Genomic DNA, 23,473 nt, shown 5'->3' on the forward strand with positions numbered 1-23,473 from the left:
TGCATTAACCGTAAGCATAAAAAGCCATAATTGATGTAAATTGTTCACTGTCAAGCAGATAAGCACTGTCATTGAAGGCCAATCTACTTTTCAGTAAAGATGCAAATTTTGGGGGGGGGGGGGAAGAGATCCAGATGTCAAGACACAGGGGACTGCGTTAGCTTAAGTTTTTGACGGATACAATTGAGAGAACAAATACACGTTCAAATGTTTTCGAAACTGCAGTCTTCTCCACACAAAAAACGCTTCAACAATTCTGGCTCTCGTAACAGCGGTCCATACTTAAAAGACTTAAAAATACATTTACACATTATACCTCATCTACTTTAATGGTATTGTCAGGGTGCCAAGATTTGGATTTACTGGTGCTTAGTGTAGTGGCCCTGTCTCTCACACATACTTTTTTTGTACTGATTCAAAAGGGAGCAGAGAGTGTGACTGTCAATCAAAGAAATATTTGTCAGATGATGTCATGTCACATATACTGCAGAGTGTTTGTTCGTACAGCCGTGGCACTCACACCTGTCTCATTCTGCATAAATCATACTCAAGCGTGAGGACAGTCACTGGTTCTGTGCTTTCTCTTTGCTCCCAACTATTGTACGTATGGTGGGAAGACCAAAAAGTTGCAAACCAAATTATACAATTAATCCAAATAATATATACTTGCATGCTAGCATTTTATTGGTGCTATTGTCACCCTTGTGTCATACCAACAGTTGTATCATACAGCTTGGGTAAAATAAGAACCAAATATGCTATTTACCTTCATTGGAAGCCAACTCAGCGCTCACACAGGACCTTCAACAAATAAAAAAAGAAAGTGATAATCAGTCAAATCAGCAAGACGTCTATGTTGATGAAATTAAAGGGTGACGAGCCGTTTGGAACAAAAATGAGAGAAAACCCTCGACGCAGAGGACGAGAAGCATTTTGGTGAGAAGTGGACAGTTATGGTATGCTGAAATGTTGAGTGTTAGAAGAACAGTAAAGCAAAGTAAGCTGGCCAATTAGACCGCATTACAGATGTCGGTTCAGTTCTGTGGTCACAGTGAGAGCACCAACAAAGGACAATTCATGCTTTCCTAGTATGACCACACGTAATGGCCACTGCTGTGAGGCCCAATCAGAACTACCGTTGACCTTAAATCATTGTGCAAGTTTGCTCATGTTGTTAAGGGGAACGGGGGGAAATGTCTACTTTTTTGCTGCTATGGAAAGTGGCCTGTGAGAATAATCTGGCTCCTTCTAGTAATGTGATTATGGATTTATTGCAAAATGTTTGACTGTTCACCAACAACAAAATGCGGAAATGAACACTTGTAATTTCTCCAACATGCATGATCACGTTTTGTGGAATTTTCCCTGCAGGGCCATGCATTATTGCATCCAAAGTGTACCTAGCAGTCTCCTGGCGCTCAGATGATGTGATGGGCTGTGTTCTAAACCTCTCTGATGTCTTTCTACACTCCCCCGGACAGATATAGTGGAAGGGTCTGCGCGCCCTGTCCCCTTGCCCCCTGCATGGGGCTTGGTAGCCTGCTTGGCCCTCATCCCTCTCCACTGCATCACTGGGGGGCCTCACACAGGAGAGGGAGCAATGGCAAAAGTACCCAAAAGAAAGAAAATACAGCAAGTGAGGAAGAGACCAAGAGGTGAATGGCGACAATGGAATTGTTTAAATGCACATTTAAAAAGTCATAAATTAGGAATGACATTAAGCATGTGCATATGTGTTAGTGTTTAGACTACAAAATATTTAATAGCAGCATATGGTGCCAATTAAGAGGTGTATTGCATGAGTTTCCTATAGAGGGGCAACTCCGCAACATCACTGAGCACCAGACAAAGTTGCTTGTTAATGAATGAGCAGCAGTGGATGTTAAATAGCAAGCACAAGTGTGAGGTCCACAACAGCCAGCTCTTAAGATGCATTTTCCACCTACAGTTCAGCTCTGCGTCTGCTTGGAGGCATGGCGGAGCTTTCCATGTAAGAATTTCTGAGCTGGGCCACAGACACACGGCTGTCCTGGTGACTTTCTGCATTATACTTCTTGAGCTCCTGAGGATCCTGCATGTGGCGATGCAAGCTCCTTTGACCTCGCTCTTGATCACCAGGATTTGCTGCAGCAGGGATGGAGCCTCCTTCTGGGCGTGCATGCACCGCCTTGGGTCGGATGTGAGATGCAGACCCCCCTTTGTGGACATAAATGGCATTTTCCCGCTCTCTGGACCTACTGCCGGCTTCTTGTTGATGGCTGGTGTGCTCTGTGTGTCTGGCTGACTCTGCCGTTTCCCATCTTGCTCTGCCTCTGTGACCTCTTCTTGCGGGATCGTCAAACTCAGTGTGCGCTTTGGAGGTCCTCAGCTCATCTTCTCCTATTCCTCTACACGGGTCCATAGTGCTCCTCTCCCTGCGGCAGACCTCTAAGGGTATTACTGCTTTCCTACTACGCAGGAGGCCCTCTGTCCTAACGCCACCCGTCTCCTCACTTTCTTCATCTGGGAGCTCCTCCGCTCTGGATGGAGCACCAGAGGTCATGGACAGATAACTGGGATAACTGACAAAATCTAGTCCCGCTGGTGGGCCGGACTGAGAGAGCTGAGCGTGATGTTGAGGGTGGGAGTTGTTCTGCTGAGGAGTCAGTGGGTCTGTGCTGTTCCACGCAGATGGCTGATGCTGAAATTGTCTGCGGTATGTCGGCGCCTCTGCGACACTTCCCGGCTCTGGGCTCCTCTGGCGAGCATCCTCCTTCGCAAGCCTCTCTCTAACTCTTATTCTTCAGGGAAACAAAGAGCTGGTTAATATTTTCACCATTAGACCAAATGTGCATCAAAAATCAAGCCAAAACAAAATACAAAAAAAATCCTGTACATTGAGAAATAAAAAGGTCCTTTGTTTGATTAGAATGGTGTATGAAATAAATCACTTAGAAATGTTTATCATTCTTCAATTAAATCAAAGCCTGTATTTTTTTTTTTGTTTAAAAAAAATACCATATTTAATTATCAAATTAGTAAATACATTTGAACCATTTGACCCTTCCTAACTGGCTTGTTTTAATTGTTGAGTTTAATAATTGTATATAGGTTAAATAAATCTCTCTAGATGGTTTCCATTAGGGATGGCACGTTCGGTACGCTCTGCACTGGACAGTACACGCTTACGGACTTATGCAATTCACTTTGCATTGACACAATGTGCGTGTGTGCCTGTTGCGTGTTCACCCACTCACACTTGTAACTGTATCCGGCTTCAAAGTGCAGCTCATGGACACGGTAAAATGTAAAACCACTAGCACGAGCAAGAGGATTTGAGAGACAAAACTTTAAAGCAGCAGCGGCTTCATTGAGATCTCCATTGTGGATTAATTTCACTTTCGCCATCGAATACAATGCCGTGGGAGTGAAAACTGTGAACAGACATTTTACTGTCTGCAAACAATATGACCAAGCTTCTCCTGTGTTCGTATCCTGATACGAAGCTTGTTGGGCACGCGACAGTGGATCGACTTGGAAAGGTATGACCAGCAAAAACATTTATGGAGAATGCTTTTGAACACATCTACTGTGTCACTTAAGAGAAATAAGAAACCATAATCTGTGCCCTTTTCTCTGGTCGAAGATGAGATGTTAGGTCACTTAAAGAAAACGTTTGAGCCATGTTTTGTTGCGTCTTGACTGTCGAACACATTGCAGCAAAATTAATTTAATCGTTACGATTACTGTTATATCTGCAGCGCATGACCAAGTGACCCATGCTTAATCTGACTGTTACAGTTTCTATATATGTTTTAAATTGTTATACATATGTTATACTACGGTATTGTCACATGTATGCAAATAGTCAAGGAAAAGAGGGAGCTTATCATTTGAAAGAGTTGTGCTAATGGTTATCTTAAAAAAAAAAAAAAAAAAAAATGCAGTTGTTGCTTACTGGCAAAATAAAGACAATTTTGAGAGAGAAAAAAAGCTGCACTACTGTTTGTTATACACAAAAGACGTACTGAACTCTGGCAAAAGAAAACAGAAAACCGTACAGTGGATTACTAGTTTCTATTGACATCAATTGGTGAATTCACAAAGCAAGAATGACCGTGAAAAATACAGAAAATGTCATTTCATCTTAACCATGGATTTACTTCACAAGAAAATAATAATTATTTTTTTTTTTAAATCATCATAAAACAACAGCAACTGCAACAATAAAAATATGAACACGGAAGGAGTATTAGGACAGAGATGTAACTCCTATCCCCATCAGATATCATGCGCGATTAATAGAAACATGGAAATTGAGATTAAAAAAAGTTTTTAAAAAGTTGCTTAATTATGCACATCTCCACGAGTGAAGGTGAAAGTGTTAATTATTAACACAAATCAACACTGCATTTTCCTGCAGTATGACTTTGCAAAATTACAGTTGGTTAATAGGTTATATGTTATTATGCAACAAGGTATGGCCTTCAACGCATTTCAGCAAGGGGATTCAATCTTTCACACCAGAATGAGGTTGAGAATAAAGTTATTGTCTTAAGAATTGGAACTGAAACTCGGGGCAGAGAAGATGACAACGATGGGGCCAGCTGGCTGTCAAAGCTCAAAAGCAGAGATTCTTAAGCTTCTTCTGATCAGTTAGGCATCCTGAACTACATAAGCATAGTTTTCTCACCCCCCAAAAAAATAACAACACAGAAAAAGTAGTAGTAAAAGGAGTGTTTTGAGAATTAGAGAGGTCCTGTACTGACAGTTTAAGAAGCAGTGCTTTTAAGGCTTGATGGGAAAGACCAAGCTGGACAGGAACATGAGGGTGATTTTGGGTGAGACACGACCAGGTTTGGTGTACCTCGAGGGCCAGTTGATTAAGGAGTGGGTGTCGCCATCAGCATCAGTCTCGAGGAACCAATCAGTGCACAGTTTTGCGCTTGTACTGTACCATTGAAGGGAAATATGAGAATACATGGGCAACAGGATTCTACTTTATTTTTCCACGCAGACACAAACATTTAACGTCATAATGTGCTTGACAGGCATGACTTTGGCTACTAGCAGAAACATATTAAGAATGCTGGTTGTCTTGCTAATTTAATTAGACATTTAATTAACATTGTGAAATTGACAGAGGTGTCCCACACACAGCTTACTGATTCAATTGTCATCAGCTGTTTCTATAATCAAAGCGTCATGAACACTGGCAGTCAATTATAAAACAGCAAAGCAAGAATGTGATGAGACAAATGCACGTCACTCAATTTGATAGCGCCATATCAAATCATAAATTTAATTAGGAGGTACTCTGCCACGACGAAGATCACGCTGACCTAAAAGAACTTGTATGTAGTCACATGGAACTGATTATGAAAAGATAACACTTTACAACTGCTAAAGTAAAGCAGTTACTTCATCATGCCCTGCTGTAAGACAGATGTGGCCAAGAGGTCACACTAATCTGCACACTAATAACACTTTCCTGCACTAGAGGGAAAACAACATGGCAAGCCAAAGCGAGAGCTGTTAGCAACAGTAAACTGTCCAGGGCCATGGAGCTTCTTTTGTAGTAAGAACAAAAAATACAATGTGTGCAGATAATGAACTATAATGGGACACATGCCAAAATACAGAAAATTTTGGAAGTAAACATCAAATGAAAGGACATTTAGAGTTGTTCTACCATTAACCGGAACTTTCACTCTTCCAGGAAGACTTTTTACAATATTCTGGAGAGTGTCTAAGGGAATGTTGGGTTAAGTGCGCCGTGCCAGTCATTCAAGATTCTTCCGTATTCATCCAGCCAGGACTTTATGGACCTTGCTTTGTGCACAGGGGCGGAGTCATGCAAAAAAATAGAGCCCTTCCTAAACTGTTCCCATAACGCCATTGTGCAAAATGTCCTTAAGAATCAATGGTCCTCCTCCAAACCTTGACAGATTGATTTTGTATATTATACAGCGGAACCTCAGTTTACAAACTTCATTTGCTCCGCGACCTGAAATGTTCATTAACCGAAGACATTTTTCCAGTTAAAATGAATAGAAACGTGATTAATTGATTCCAGCCCAAGAACCAAGTCTCCTTCATACATGGCTGTTGAGGACATCTGGCAAGGAACTGACAGCGGGACACCAGCCGACACACCTAGGCGCAGGTGAATGGTTCAAGATGGCGAGCCAAGGAGCCACATGCAGGGCAGGGGGGAAGCTGAGGGCAGGGGTGACATTCCAAAAATGCACTTAGCTGGATTGCAGTGCTCCGTCAGGTGCACCAGCCGTGACTTTGTGCATTAATGCATTTGAGGAAACTGACGCCGCCAGAGCCGTGACACTGTCCAGGGTTTCATATAAGCACAATCACTTGCACTTTTCACTTTCTAGGGAGATATACTGAGGCCTAATTTACAGCAAAAAGCAAAGATACTGTACCTGAAATATGTGATGCACAGAGCTAATGATGTAAATGTAAACTACAGCATAGTTCTTGAACCAAAGGAATATTTATCCCAAACTTATGTTGGCAAATTAAATTGTTTGTGAAAAGGCACATTCGTGAACTGAGGTTCCACTGTACTGGATAAGTTTGGTGTAATCAAAGTGCTTTTGCGCAGCATCGACAGAAACTGGGCATTCATAATCTTGTTCTATGAGGTTTTGTTTTGAATTTGGAATTTGAAATGGGCATCACTACTCCCGCCGCCATGCCTCCCTGACATGGCGAGTGTATCATCATGGAAAGAATTAACTATTTCCCGGGTTTTCCTGGACAAAAGATAAAAGCATTACATTTGTCAATAGCATCAATAAAAAATGCCCAAAGAGGAACAATTAACTTCGCTCCACTACAAAGCCAATTGCACTATTGCAACAGCGTGGCCTGGAGTTGAACTTGAAGTTTCTCAATATGTCGTAATTTGCCATGGAAAAAAACCAGAGGAGGGGTCAGTAGCAAAGGGACAAATCAGATCATGGATATATGCCAAAAAAAACAGATCATTTTAAGCTTGCAGTTATATGAAAATAATTTCTCAGTGGTTTGATGGCATGTCAAATATATATGCAGAACAACTGATGCAACACTATTAGCTGTACACTGTAGCTGCAAGATTTAAGACCATCCATCCATTTTCCGAACCGCTTATCCTCACTGGGGTCGCCCGCGAGGGCGTGCTGGACCCTATCCCAGCTGACTCTGGGTGAGCGGCGCCAGCCAATCGCAGGGCAAGTACACAACAACCATTTACACCTGCGGGCAAGTTAGAGTCGTCAATCAACCTACTATGCATGTTTTTGTGATGTGGGAGGAACCGGAGTATGCGAAGGAACCCCACGCAGGCACAGGGAGAACATGCCAACTCCACCCAAGTGGGGCCGGGACGTGAACCCGGGTCCTCAGAGCTGTTAGGCAGATGTGCTAACCAGTCGTCCACATATATAATAGATAATACATTATATCAATACGTATGAAACCTTTTTACAGGGACTGCAATAAAGGGAATCATATTTGGTTGTGTTGTTTAGATAATTTGCATGCTGCTACTTGCCATCTGCAATCTCTTTAATGGTAAAATGCAAAACACTAATTATACAATTGATCATTGTTTTTGACAATGATTAGTACAGAAAATGGGGTCCGTGTCGTTCACGTGTCATTTTTAAGGATAATTAAGACCTTTAACTTTTGAAAAATCCTAATTCATGACAATTGAAAAAGCCCCCAACAAATTGACAAAATAAGGCGAGAAGGGCACAGAAAGACCACAAAGAGTGCTCACCCATGTCTGTTGAGTATGTTATGGGCCTGCTGCTCAATAAAGAGGTCGCCAGGTGATGCCCCGTGTTTCGGTGAGGGGAGAGAAGGATGTCTGCTCATCTTGGGTGAGCTCGGCGGCACGCCTGTGACGGTGTAGTCCTTAGCAGGCGCCCTCGCGCTGGAGGACAATGATGTCACATCCATGTAAGCGGATGGCTCAGGAGCAGCTGCCCTGCGTTGATTCTCCAGGTTCATGAGTCTCTCCCGCTCCGAGAACGAGTCTACTCTGCCTCGACTCATTTCATATCCGGTCTCGGGATGGCCGTGTTGGGGCACACTTTGCCCTCTCCTCGGGCTATCGATGGAAGTGTAGGAATTCATAGTGATGTCGCTCTCTTCATCTGCGACAAACTCCGCTTTGTTATGCCTTGCGGAGCCCTCAGGCTCTTCCAGAGTACGAGTGTACGGAGATGGACAGTCCATGTCTGGCTCCTGGTCCAAAGAGATGCCATAACGCTCAGCAAGCTGCCGACGCCGTTCCGCCTTGTAGCGGGCAATGCGTTCAGCTTTGGACTCTAGCTCTGGAGCACCTTTGGTGGATGAGGATGAACTGTAGACATGATCGGTGTGATTGGAGGCTTTAGGGTCAGATCTGCATTGAGTTCTGGACTGTCGCTCAGGAAACACTGGCTGCATATCTGGATTTTCCAATCCTTCCATTCCATACCTTTGCACTGTAACTACAGCGGGCACAAGTTAGGGCTTTTCTGAATGCTAACAACGAACTATTAGTAATATTTGTATCTCACCACCACAGGGCTCGCAGGGGTCAGACGCTCTCGTGTATCGCGGTGTATCCTCTTCCAGAAGCCGGTTGGCAACCAAATTGGGCAGAAGAGATGGTTGCACCTCACCCTCAATGCCCTCCAATCGCCGAGCAATGCGCTCCTTTCTACACACGTGGACAGGAGGGACGTTGTAATCATCATCAGTAGAATCAATAGCCAGTACAAGAAGGTCTAGCACCTCCCTACCTGTTCATTTCCCAGTGACTCGTGCTTGTGGCAATGCCTTCAAATCGTTTCCTCAACTCAGAGACTTCAAATGAGAGCGAAAAATTGGAGAAAACAATTACTCTGTATTGCTTGGTAAAACATGATTCAACATTTGGAGTGTCAAGGTAGCACTTGATAAAAGTTGGCAAAGAGAGAGTGAATTCTTGCTTACAGGGCCAGACTGTAAACTTGTCAAGGTGAATGACCACCCGCATAGCATTATACAACGACAGTATATTCATAGACCAGTACACAGCAATGGCTTTTTAGTCACAGTATATACAGTGTAAATATATTTTGAATTGAATAGAATAGTTAGGGTTTAATTATTATACAGTAGTTTTAGCTCATACAATATGACAGGAGACAATGTTCAAATAAAAATAAGATTGTTGACAATCATTTGGAAGTGCTGTATACAAACAAAAACAGTTGCACATACCTTTTTTGAAATTAGCCAAGAGACTAGTATCTATATCCTTGGTAACTTTGACTGGATCGCCCTTTTCGTCAAAGGAGAATTCTTTTTGGAAGCTGAGTGTTCAAGGAAAAGTTGTATTATTGGCTATAGAAACAGAACTGCTGGGGGGGGGGGGGGGGGGGGGGGGGAACATTGTTTATAGACTTAGTACAAGTACTGTCGCAAGAAACAGAGTGGTACATTTTTTAGTTTGCTCATCAGTTCAAATGAACTGATTCTTTTGAATTAATATGTTTTATTACATTTTCAAGAAATTTAGTTTTGGACTAAGTAATGTCAGCAAGGATATACATTAGAAATTGCGATATGGTCGACGAAACCCTTCAACCTGACACAGATATACAATAAATCTCTATTAAGTTATTTGGGATTTGATCTAAAACCACAAAAAAATGTGGTCCAGATGTGAAGAATTTAAAAAACAGTGCTGTGGGTGTGTTTTTGTCCCTTCCAGAAACCACAGTGTTGTTTAACCTCATCTACAAAAACACTTGAATCCTTCATTTGACCGCTACATTCACAATGCTGTTAAGTGAAGGATTCTTTCCCACACTTGTGTTACTGCTGGTAAGGTAACTCAACAGTATGAAGGCTAATCTGTAGGCCGGGTGGAGTATTTGACAGCCTGCCAGCATCCTGAGCAGTGTCTCTAATGCTGCAGCAGTACCGTACTATACTAGCACACTACACAGTGACAAACATTTACTTAACTGGACAAAGACACTGGCTGTATTTGAGGTTTTCCTGCTGTATCTTTCTTTTCTATAACACAGCTGCCCAACAAAGTCATGTTAAACAGGTACTACTATACAATATTGTATCCAGGTCCAACTTGTAAAGTCAAAATTTTCCTGCAGTTTTACAATAGGGAATTAGACCAATATTTATGGAAAAATATGCCTCAACGTTTCAGTTAAAACCATGCATGATGTATGCATAAAAGGATCATATACAAGTACAGTGTGTTTGGTTTTCCTTTTCCTTTTGGAGACACCTTTTCCCAATTGAAGGACATGGTTAAGAGAAAAACAAAAGTTATGTGAAGTAATCTGACTCAGAGGAGTAACACCTTAGCGTCATCATACGTCCCCATTTGTTATCAAAATCATTTTTATCCTTTTTGTTACTTTTTATTCTTGACAGTGAAAAACTTAAAATTTGTCTTATCAATTTTGAAAGTGTGCCGTGTGAGAAGCAACTTGAATTGACTCACCTTTGCACAATGGCTTTGGCTTTCCAAATGAAATGTTTTGATTTGCCATTTTACCATTAAAAGGAGGTTTTTACACTTGTAAGACAATTAAGCATACTACTGAGTTCCCATACAGTCAATAAAAATTAATAAATGCAATCAGCATCCATGTCATACAGCTACTGTTTATGTCTTTGTAGAGACACTTTATAGTTTATTTTGTGCTGATACTAAACAGAAAAACCTCAGTACTCCTACATAATGTGGCTTACCTAAGAGCTCTCTTCTGTAGGAGTCTGGTATTGCCAATTGTAATCGGGCTGTCACTTGTAAGTCCTGAGGACAGAGGAGAGAAATAATTCTTGAAAGAATACACTCATGAGTGGACTTCCAGAGATTCCAAAATGCATTATGTGGAAAATAATAACCCTATCTGGATGAGGCACATTTACAAAATTACCAACTTTTGTATTGTGCTCAAAGACTTTCAGTCCTCTAAACTCAGAGATACAGTAGTTATTACTGAATTACATCATTGCCTCTATATCTGAAGTATCTGTGTGTGTGTGTGTGTGTGTTATGTCATGGCCCATGGCTTTTTAGTGATAGCTGGTGTGTCACAGATGCTGTTAAATCTGATCACACATCAAGGTTGCCAAGCAAACAGCCTGAAAAGTGGAAGACAGCCCAAGGAGAAATGACCCTTCTCATTCCTTAAACACACTCTGAATGGATTGATCCATGCAACTCCACGACAAACATGTGGTCTCACTCCATCCCTCAGAGTTCACTTCAGGGCTGAGTCATACACTGGCTTCACTGCTGCCCCACCCAAAACTTTTCCCTGGCGACCACTCACCCCTAACACCCTCCAGCACCTCAATTGCTTATCGGTTGGTCCTATTAAGCATGTTTGGGTTGATGCTTTAAATCAGTCCCACTTGAGTGAAACATCTTTTGGGAAGAGAGAAAGCTTATTTGCAGAGGGCAGTGTGCTGGGCTATGTTTGGGGAGGGTCTGGTATTGTTTCAGCTGGTTGGAATATGGTCCATGCAAGCCCCTGAAAGATTCAAGATGACTGTCTTCAGTGGGCAGGAATCTAATGGTTTGATTCATAATTCTTGTTGCTATGAAAACTGACTCAAAGAAGGATTTCAAATCAACAGTCTCTGTCATTAATGGTACTTTCACTAAAAGTCAAAGTGTTTATTTTCAGGCTTTTGGCATTAGACTAAAATGATATTTTCATTGGACAGATGACAGTAATTCAATAAACTTTTATTTATACATCACCAAATCACAACAGACGTCTAAGACCGCGCTCACTCATTAAAAGACCAACTGAACCCAACATGAGTAAGCACTAGGCAACAGAGGCAAGTACTACATAATGGAGAAAGCTTTTTGGCAACACAAACTGTAGAGCCAAGCGCCCAATTCGGATTTAATGACCATAGCAGATATTTTTTTGACTATTATACTATACTATCTGATACGGCTGTGTTTACATTCACGGAACACATGAACCAACCCTGCCTGCACAAATGCTCAATTTGTACACAAGTCACATGCAGTAAGTTTACATACCATTTAGTTGGCCTACACAAAGTAGAAATGTTTGGAGCTTCTTTAAAATCAAATAGAGTCGTGAATTATTTTTTAATTGCTGTGGGGAAACAACAACAACAAAAAAAGAATCGAATAAGGAGGGATTGGGTCCCAAAAAAAGCAAATAAGCGAGGGATCAGGTTTAAAAAAAAAATTAAAAAATAAAATAAAAATAAGCAGGGGTTTCCGCAAAAACAAAAAAAAAAAAAAAAAACAATAGGTTCCATTAAAAAAAACATTCTGCGAATAGGTGAATTTGCAATTGCTGGACCTTGAGGGGTCCATTGTAAATGGCAAAACAAAAATAGGAGCCTTATACAAAAAAAAACAACATTTTTTTCACATTTTTGTAAGGATTTAGATGAAAGTGCAGATACAGAACTGTATTTTCACATTAATGGAACAGGTATATTATACATTATGAATATAGTTCAGTATTGATGTAAAACAATATTTGATGCTTCATATGGTTTGACACGGCAGCGCGGCTCGCTAACTCGTTTTGCTGTAAAGGAAAGCTTATCTGTTGGGATGTTAAGACAGCGATTCAAATTTTGAATCGCGGCGAAACCACTGGCAGACTTATTGACTACTCATCAAAACAGTTGCCAAACCACGCACACTGCGCAACAGTTCAGTCGGGTTTGGTGGCGTCGCTCAGTGTGCGGCAGCAGTTAGACGCCATGATTGTGAAACTGACAAGTCACCGCGTTTCAAGAAACATCTACATCAGTCGGCCAATCAGGCGACCGTTATATCACCGCCCTCCTCGGTCTGCGTTTAGAACCAGGAGGTTCTAAAACGAAGGTTCAGGAGGTTCCACGCAGAGCGAAGCTGGCTGGGGGTAGGACGGGTACAATAGAAAAGGGGCGTAAGACTTTTGCACAATACTGTGCATTGACATAACAGACTTTTCCTTTGAGTAAATGTGTCAAACAAAAATCATAAACTAAAGTGATTTATATTAGGCTGCAATTGTATAAAAGTAGGCTTTTTCCCCTCTGGGGCAGCAGTCTTACTGCTTTTGTCAGGTCTACAAATGTGGGTCATTAGCTCCAGAAGAAGAAGAAGAATCAGAAGAATCAATCTTTTATTGTCATGAACATGCATGCATCCACACGAAATTTGTTCTCTGCATTTAACCCATCACAGTGAACACATACATGTTAGTGGAACACACTGGAGCAGGGGGCAGCTGAAGCACCCGGGGAGCATTTCGGGGTATCAGTGTCTTGCTCAAGGACACCACAGCTGTGAGTCCGGGAGATGTTGGCGGATGGTCCCGTCGGGGTCCTGAACCAAGGTCCCCCACGGTGGCAGGCAATGATCTTAACCATTGGGCCACGGCTGCCCCACCCTCACAATATAATGGTAATTCCAGACACAAACATAAAAAGCCCCGTAATGATCAAAGATGTAGCAAAGCCTCTGGTATAGACTGGAATGCACAGAAACACGATGCCTGAAACAGCAGACAAAAAATTCGCCTGGAATCCCTCTGAACTGTATCCTACCAGCTTGAGTTAACCCTGTAAAAGATATGATGTCATGGATCAGCATCACTCAGTATCTGAAGCAAGGGATAGTTTTTAAGTAATAAAATAAGAAAACAAAAGAATCTATTAAAAAATAAAAAAAAAAACAAGGAAACTTGTCCCTCATAATGGGCGTGTTGCTCTAAAAGTGTGGCTGTTGCTCAATATTAACGTGTAAAATGTAGCAAAATTTAAGACGCAAAAAGGGCAGACCATATGTTCAAGGTGAGGTATAGGATTAACTTTGATGCTTGGGATTACAGCACCCAAAAGGAAACATGTCATGCTTTAGCAGACTGCATTACATCACTCACCGTGTGCACACGTAGATGTTTACTTCTCCAAGCAATTACCCACATACTCGGTCTGCCCTCACCATTCATTGAGGGGGACAGCCTCAAATTGTGACTAAAGCCTTACTGAGAACGGTTTAGGAGGCAAAGCGTTACAAAACAGATGGGGAATCACAAGCCCAAGGGTGCAAACACTGGTGATTTAACAAAAGGCTACAACAATAAGCCAATTAGGCTTTCAATGCTAATTAAGAAATAGAATGCCACTCAAAGTGCAGGCCTCAAAGACTTAACACTATAGAACTATAGAGCCCTTCCTGCATATGCCTGTTTTGATCATTAAGCTTTGTGTTTTTATAAACTATTTGTGGGCATGACATTTTTTTCCGTGTCAAAAAAAATATATATTTTCAACTTTACTTTTGCTTTTATCTGCTTACAGATTAAACAGTGATGACATCATAACATCTATGGTAGAGGTAATGATTAGTAAGTAGAGTGAAAAATTCAAGTCTCGGGTAGAAAACAATGCAGCAAAGAACAACGATGTTCAAATCAACCAATCTCCCTGCACGAGGCATAAAAGCCTCAAACTGTGAACTGTGAAGAAGCCTCGAACTTCTTGTGGATCGCAAGCTATTCCCACCTGGGGGGAGCAGGTCTCAACAGTCAGTCTTCACTCGGGAAACATTACAAAGACGGGTGGCAGTGAGAAGCAGACGCAGATCTGCGGTCAGTCACCGGTGCAAACTCATTTCTACATAACAAAAGGTCACATCCTCGAACTCCACCACATACTGTAAATATACATTGTGAAGTATCGAAAGTTAAGTTTTGTTTCCACTTGTGCAACATCTTGTTTTTTAATGACGTATCGCATACATGAAACAAAGAAAATACAGAAACTTGCCCTTTATTGTAGGTTCCTTGGGGATCGTAGTTAATAAAGAAGACTATCAGGGTTCAGTATATGATTTATATTTGTCTTGAAATGTATACACAAAATAATTTTCAACTGAAGGGGGTTAAATGTAAGTGGCATAATAAAAACAAACCAGCACTTCTAAGATACACTGCGTGCATGAAGTTGCAGGTCAAGTCCAGCAGGCAAGTGTTGTCTTAACAGGAATATTCCACTGTAACTAAAATGAAATTGATTCTGAGTCTCACAGACTGGAGTCTAAGGACAGTGAGGTTTCTTAAAATTGTGCAAAAAACATGAAAACCCTCATGCTTAACTCCAGTGCATCCATAGCATGCGACTGCAGTGCTGTGGCGGAAAGTCTGGTGACACATTTGACACTCATGAGCTTGACACTGACCTCCCACAGAAATGACTACATGCACAATATGATATACAATACAAGGGCTGTAAAAGGTATTCTGCCTTTACAATGATAATGTTCAGTTCTGATTGACACTTTCAGAGGTATTAATTAACCAAAATGTTCATTATTGTGGTTATCATTTGCAGTGGTGTAGAATTAATTCATTGTTCATCTGCACATTTGCTAAATTTGACAAAGCAGAAAGGTGGCTAGTTGACTTCAGGAGGTTTGGTGGTTGGTTCAATATAATTAACACTCAATTTGGTTACAATGGAAATTTTGTTAATTTGTCATGAAGATTCATTACTAAAGCAGAGAGAGCCTCACTAAGAACATACTGTTTCCTTGCTATTTCTCCTCAAAGTTTGAGAGCAGGTAGATAGATGCACAGCTCAGAAATAGCTGGCTCCCTAGGGGTAAAAAAAAAAAAAAAAAAAAAAAAAAAAAAAAAAAATTAAAGAAAGGAGAAAAAAAAAAAAAAAAAAAAAAAAAAAAAACAAAGGACTGCTCTGCTGTCCTTGGAGGCTACAGCTGAAGTGCAACGACAGCTGTCTGCAAAGAAGGACATTGAGCAGAAAGGAAGCAGGTCTGCTGTGCATCACCGGACAATTCCTATGATTTTATCCCTAACCCCTCAATCCGAGTAATCTGTCACCAACTCCAAAATTGAATTCCAAACCTACGACCTGAGCTGCAGAGACCAATGCTCTTACCTTCGCTGCAAAACTTGACATGGCTCAGATAATTAGAAATCCACGGGTTCCGGTACATTTTGGCAAATGAACAAAAAAAAGTTGTTGGAGAAGGTGAATTTAAGAGAGGAAAGAGACGCAGCTACCCGAGAGGTGATGCAGCAACAAAGCAGTTATGACAAAGCTTTGGGACAGACTGAGGGAGCGAAAGCAAAAAAGAGAGAGAGTGAAGTCAGGTAGCATTCAAGTCAGGGAGGACAGAGGACAGAGAAACTAGCTGCAGGGCTAATATAAGAAAGGAGGTCCTGGTTAGTTCTCTCGCTACCCAATTCGGGGTGCCCCCCACCACCACCACAACAACAACATGCAAGGCTACAAGCTGTGCTGCACATGCTAAGCTCATTAACCAAGGCCCGATGACACCGGCAGATTGCAGCAGAGTGGTTTGAGTAAACCTGACAGACACAGAGGTGCAACAAGATGAGTGCGTGAGCCAGAGGCGAGGAAAGTTGGGAGTGTCCGAGGAGAGTGCTGCTTTCCAAATCCTTGGCTCCTAAACACCAGTGGGGTGCCAAAGAAACCCGTGCTGAACATGAGGGGAAGGGGAGAGAGGCTAGATGGGAGTGAACCAAAGTGAGCAGGACGAAAGGAGAGAGTACAAATAACCCTCTCAGCCTGATGAGAAATTCCAGTCCTCTTGCCGCAGGAATTAAATAAAAGGCACAGAGACAGGAAGGCAGATAAGGAGAGACGCATTGGAAAAAGAAACTGCAAGAAAGAGAGTCCAAGTAACACTGAGAACAATAGTACTGTAGAAGAGCTCTCAGTAGCCCTAACTCAGAAGCACAAAAGCTACAAGGTTGTATGACGTAAAATGATGGGACTGTACCATTTTTTTATTCTGGTGCAGGGTGAAAAATAAAGGAGTGAAAAAATGTGTGTGTGTGTGTGCATTTTGCTTCAATGATGTTCTCAGCATGCTACTTTCTGGTTCATGGAGAACGAAGTAAGCCATTTGTGAACTGACAGACAGCATTTCAATTCTGGGAGAGAGGGGGTTGATAGTACTTCAATGTGGTGAATTAATATTTTCATATCAAATGTGCCACACCCCCACAATAAACGGGTTGAAACAATAACACTTGTCTCGTACCGTCTATAGTACGTAATGCTACGGCTTCTCTAACTAAGCAACAGTGATCGAAACAATTACATCTTGCCCTTGCGTTTTTGCTCTTTGGGTCTATGCCGCTTAATCTGTTCAGTGTCATGTGAAAGCATGATCTTATCCCAGATGACTGAAACTGAGAAGCAGACATTATCATGGATTATTCACCAGTCAATCTCAGGGCACATATTGACAAGAATCCATATTGGCCACTGAGCGGGAATTGAGGAACTAATCACACAGGCGCCAAACGTGTGTAAACAACTACATTAAAAATGACCAAACCATAATATCAACAGCCTTCCATCAATATTCGGCTCAAACACAGACATTTAAGTGAACTGTCCCACAACTCTCCGTTTTATACACTCACGTCCTCCTCAAGGCATACCACAATAATTCCAATTAGACATATTCATGTGCTGCATAAACCCTTTTCCTATTATGATTCTCCAATCTGTGAAGGCCAAAACCCAACATGAAAACGTGCAGACATACACCCGTATACGTCAGTGTGTCAATGATGCACTTATCGCTGCACTGAGAAGGCCTCACAGAGAGGCCCGACACGCTTATTCTGACGCTGACGGTAAAACAGTGCAGTGTATCTTATCTATCTCCGGCATACACAGTAAATCCTGTCAACGTGAGCCAGGTCATTCGCGACTGCTGAGAAAATATATTAATCTCAGAGGACCACTTATACATGCAAATGTAAGACGTACTACGGGACAAATTGAAATAATACTACTACAGATGTTATAAAAGTTGTCGAACCCTACATGAAAGAGGGCTAGACTGGGGATTTAATATGCAGCCTAGCAGACGGTCAGGCGTGAGAAAACACTGAGGGATGACATCTTTAGGTCCGCTGAGATGAGCTCATCGAGCAGCATGTAAACACGCTTGCACATACGCAGACAGACGCTCCAAATTTAGCGGTATGAATGGTAGAACGTGCGAACCCTGCCATCTATAATGCTATCATCACCTCTGCACCTCCAACCATGTAACATCTGTCTGTCTGTCTTACTCGTTGGTCTTTGACTCATATGTGACAGATGAGATCAGCCCCGCAAAAATTGCTCAATGGTTAGTACCCTGTTATTAGCAACGATGATGCTCTACTGCTGAGAATGGGCAAGACCTTACAGGTTACTCCAATGATACAGCCCTGCTTGAGCCCGCAAACCTTGGTGGGGAATTGCAGGGTCGGCTCAGTCAATATATACGAGCTTATAGAAAAACCGCAAAAGGGAATAGGAAAAAAGGGAAAAAAATAAATCTGAAGAAAATATGGTTAAAGTGATTGCAGTTTCCTGTAAACATTTTAAACCTAAAACTACAGTCAAATAAAAGGAACGGGAATGGGTCAAAGAGCCTGTGACAAAGGAAGCCACAGAAGTGGAGAAGTGGATTGATTCCAGGAGAAACCATCCCTTTAGGAATCATTTTCCGAAAAACTAGAGTGAAAACCGGGTTCGAAGAGAGCATGAGGTCAATTGTCTTCAATTAAAGCAGACTGTCCACAATAATTTCCTCTGATGTTCAGATCATTTTGCGGTTACATTTTCATGCCAAGAGATGCATTTATTACTTGCCCCAGAACTTTGTTCTTCCCTCTCTCTGCTATAACATTTTGTAAATCTGAAATTAAAATGGATCACTGGGAACCAGGATTGTAGAAATATGCGCATGCATTTGTATGTGGCATTGAACTGTATATTATAGATAGAGAACTTCCAAAAGCAATAAAGGCTCGTACTAACATTTTAAAATGTCGCCAAATGCAAATTAGAAGTACAGTTGTAACACCCATGTCAATCAAACAATATGGACAGTGTGATGTAACACACAAATGAATATACTGTACATAATTTCATCAACAATTCAAGAGGGAAAAAAAAAAAAGAAAAGAAAAGATTTTCACCCAGGTTGAGATCCAGACTTGATACAACAAATACAAACAAAACTTTAACCCAGGTTCTGCACCTACCAAATTACAAATTTCTTATTCAATATTCATGGAAAAAAATGAGAAATTATCTAAAGTCTACATCTTTAAAGCAAAATCAGCTACCTGTAAATGTAATGTAACAAGAACTATGAGAGTGTATTTTTGGTTAAGTGTTAAATTGTTCATTCTTTATATCAACAAAGTTGGTCTACCAAATCGAATTGTATCAGGTAATCACAATTGTGAAACTAAACGGCACGGAGAACTGGACATACATAACAGAATTGTTCCTCTCCACTAATCACCTCCCCAGATGTTCAGTCAACTAAACTGGATGATTTCAGCCTGGACAAGCTCACGTACACTCAGTCGTTATTAGATAAACACTTCCAGACAATTATTTTGCCCTTCAGACAACCTCTGCTGCACAAAGGTATCTCAACAGGTCTGCTTGTAGTCACTTATAATGGCTGAATCACCTTCCTGGTCTGAAAACTCGAAGATTAGGGCGAACACTTGGCGGAAGAAGAAACAACAGGGCTGGTCTTTTGGACCTGTCCTTCATGGCTTTCTTCATCCCACAGGAAAATGTACATATTTTTCGCAGAGGGGTCCGATATGTACAAGGACCATCAATCCAGACAAGTACCGGTACATGCTTTGGAATGTGTAGAAAATGTATTCATCAAATTCTTAAATCCAAATAGTTTATTTCACCTTATCTTAGGAGCAAGGAAATTATGAAGATTTTATATTTCATAAGCAGCTAGCCTGCCAAGATCACCGGTATCTATTAAACCCAGGACACAGCTGAACTAAACAATCACAAACTATTTGCAGTCGACGACTGACTCGCACACCGATCGACTCGCAAAAAAAAATAAAAATAAAAAAATGGCGACCCCTCGCATTCTTATTGGGAAACGTTTTGAAGCACCACCTGTAATATTTTTATTGAACAACAAACGTGGCGAATTTCTCAAGGAAAAATATGATTTTCCTGAGCACTGAAGCTACATTACTCCGTCGGCAGAGAATATAAAAAGAGGAAAGGGGCAAGAAGAAAGGAGACTGCACGTGATATCTTGCTTGCTTTTTGTTGCTTTTTCTTCTGGGTCACCGTAATTGATGGTGTCACACACGATGTTAGCATATGTACAAGACTTTAGTATACTTCAGTTAGCAAGCATGAAAAGGTTGAAGTAATTTGACTTTTTCTTTGCTGCTAATTTGCGAACATTTATACTAAAAGGACCTAACTTTATATAAGATTTTGAGGCAAAAGAAAAGACATTGGAAATTACATGAAGAGTCACATTCAAATGATGTTTTACAGTTTTTTACACTTGTGTGACATGTAAACACCAATGCGACACAACCAAAGACACACCTGCATTATGCCTAACACATTGATCATTAAAGTTTACTCAATATCAATATTTTATTGATTTTACAACTCACAACTCAATTTTAAAAGTTGTATGATAGTTAATGTTTAGTCAAGTATTGCCAGTACATAATTTAAAGACATCCAGTAATGACAAAGACCACGGCCTTTCTAAGGCCACATTATAAAATATATACAGCAAGTAAATGTACGTAGATCGTGTAGCACTCTCTGCACACCAACCTTCCACATCACATACAATAGACCTCAAACCCCAATCCCCATAATCAGCTTCCTATCACAACCACTTCAAGCCTAAAACTTTCCATTCACACTCCAAATAGATACACCACGACAATGCTGACCTTCTGTGGCAATTTTACAGTCTATTAACACATGGCAGTGCACACGCCTCAGCATGACTTTCCCGAAATAAAACAGATAAGTGTTCTCAAGTTGGGATTGCGGCAACTCCAAGTAAAGTGCTCCAGAGGTCTAGCGATGCAGCTCATTGAAGAACTAAGCATATTTTTGTTTTTAAATAAATAAATAACCAACCATAATCCAGATGATCTTTCAAAATCAAGAGGTTCAATTATGTGTTTTGCATTGTAGAACTTCGATTCCACTTGATTAAAATACATTTCTGGCACTACTGTCTCTTGAAATAGACATGTTCAATACCGATTACTAATTGCAATCAGGATTATTTGTAGACACAAGCGCACTAACAAACATGCACACATGAATGCATGCACAGTGTGTGCTTCATTCTGACACTCTGTCCACATCTGGTTTTCAGTGCGCCAAATACAGAATATGTAGTTGATTGCATTTGCCGGGGATTTGTTTCCATCGTTTAGGTGCCATGGACAGCTTCCCAATTGGAACTGCGAACCTGGAGGACAGGAACGCTTAAAAGGATAGAGATGCACTGGTGGAAAGCGCTCTCCCTAAATCCTGTCTCAGTGTGAAACAGCCATCAGTAAAGTGAAATGGGACTGCACGGACTGGAATGCAGCAGGACTTTTTCCTCACCCAGAGCAAGAACTGAGACCTCTGCAAAATAGGTCAACTCGTACTGCTATCAGTTACATAACACATTGTGCTGTTAGACATGAGCATAATATTCAATTAAAAGATTAACTGAACCTTAAAAAATAATGAATCACATGTTAAACAAGTGAGGCATAATGGAGTGCACTTCTAGGCTGCAACCAATAATGGCGCTGTTGATTTGGTTCCAAACAGTTTGTGGTCTTAAAAAAAAAAAAAAGGAAAAAAAAAAAAAAAACTGCTTTGGGAAGTGGCGCTTTATCCATCCACAAAGAACTCGACTATGGCACAACCCCTTCAAGCAGGATTACACCACTCAATAAAACACATAGCATGGCATAGAAACAAGAGTTCAGAACCTTTAGAGAATTTATCACATTCCTTTAATAATAATATAAAATGGAAATAAAAGAAACTGTCAAATGCCCAGAGCTTTAATGACGAAAAACAACAACACTATTTTCCAAGATTGTGCAAGTGGCACATATTAAAATGATTGACTGAATATTGCACAAGGGCTTAAACTGCAGCTGAGGAAACATCTAACAGGTTACAAGCGCAAATCTGAGGCCAATGTCAGGGTCAGTTAGTTCACTCAAAGCCCCAAAAGACTATTAGTGGCTCATCATAAAGCACCACTAAATCGATGGCTGGTGGGCTTTAAATCAATTTAAAGACACTGTGGCGAGGTTACCAGCATTAGGCCTCCTGACAAGACTTCAATTGTGACACAAAATCTAAAGTCATTTGCAGACAACTAAGAGGAGCACCCGGTTACTGAAGATAAGTCACATTTGTTGAAAAATAACCTTCCTAATAATCACTTGGAGTAGCATTATAAATCCAGCCTCTGGTTTCATGCAATATTGTGTTCTCACAATGTTTTGCTACGAAATGGGATTGATGCCACGTTGACCTATATCACAGGTGTCAAACTCAAGGCCTGGGGGTCACATCCGTTATGTGGCCCGTGAAAGCAAATCAGGTGCGTCGACTTCATGTTTCTTGCTAAAATAACAACATTGCAAATCTTCTTCCCTTTCATATAACGTTGATGGCAAACATTTTTGTTACCAATGTCCATTTCAAAATAAACTGAATTAACAACTTTTTACCGGCTTCTGGTTTCAAATATTTATTCTTCGATTTTTTTTTTTTTGTATATGTAATAACACGAGGCAATTGTAGATTTACTGTATATGTGTTCACGCTCATGATGGCCCTCCGAGGGAAACCATAACTACGATGTGGCCCACAGCAAAAATTTGTTTGACACCCCTGACTTAAATGGTGTAAAGGAATTCCTGCACCTATGAATCTGAAACCTTTAACCAGATGCTCACCAAAATTTAACTGGTTGATTCTTAACACTTTCACAATTGGGAAATCAGTTTGGAACTTTTGCACAATTCTTCTTCACCTCTGTTCTGTGAAGCTGAGGGGATTGGTTTAGTTGAACTAAGCGAATAACATATTTTTGGCTTGCTGGCTTCCCGTACAGATGCAAAGTGTACTAAGCACATAAACAATATGATCACAAGCTAATGAATAAACAAATAAACAATACAATCACTATTAAGAATGTTTGATCTAGGATTGCCATTTTAATAATACTGTAGATGCTATTTTCCATATTGTAATGGAAAATTATTTTCACACGATTATCCTTGTCAGAGAGGCCCAGAGGCGGACTACACCAGTCGCTCGCACAGCAATTGGGGTTTTGTCATTGGTGGGAATGTCAAGCGTAAAAGTCAACTATGTGAACCACTACAATACCAATGGGACCTGATCCTGAAATATCAAGCGAATATAAAAGTACAATCAGAATTGGAGCGCAAACTTCTAAGATTAATGCAGTTTCCTCAAATGACACGAAGATATGTCGCTTGCTCTCGACCGCATAAGGAGATGATGTGATGGAGGTGAGCCAATTAAACCACAGTGACGCCACAACCACTAGCGGCCAGTCAAGCAC

At 40.9% G+C, this 23,473-nt stretch overlaps 1 protein-coding gene across 1 annotated transcript in view; it reads right to left on the minus strand.

Moving 5' to 3' along the window:
• Positions 1 to 16,521, minus strand: part of LOC133396342 (supervillin-like) — a 45,599-nt gene extending 29,078 nt beyond the window's left edge. Inside the window, 9 exon segments of the mRNA XM_061666108.1 lie at positions 767 to 801; positions 1,947 to 2,780; positions 4,847 to 4,930; positions 7,766 to 8,483; positions 8,553 to 8,695; positions 8,778 to 8,841; positions 9,241 to 9,332; positions 10,744 to 10,807; positions 15,949 to 16,521. Coding sequence (XP_061522092.1) covers positions 767 to 801; positions 1,947 to 2,780; positions 4,847 to 4,930; positions 7,766 to 8,483; positions 8,553 to 8,695; positions 8,778 to 8,841; positions 9,241 to 9,332; positions 10,744 to 10,807; positions 15,949 to 16,006 — 2,092 coding nt within the window. The 5' untranslated portion in view covers positions 16,007 to 16,521.
• Between the last annotated feature and the right edge of the window lie 6,952 nt (positions 16,522 to 23,473).

This window comes from Phycodurus eques, chromosome 21, assembly GCF_024500275.1.
Source record: "Phycodurus eques isolate BA_2022a chromosome 21, UOR_Pequ_1.1, whole genome shotgun sequence".
Taxonomy (NCBI): domain Eukaryota; kingdom Metazoa; phylum Chordata; class Actinopteri; order Syngnathiformes; family Syngnathidae; genus Phycodurus; species Phycodurus eques.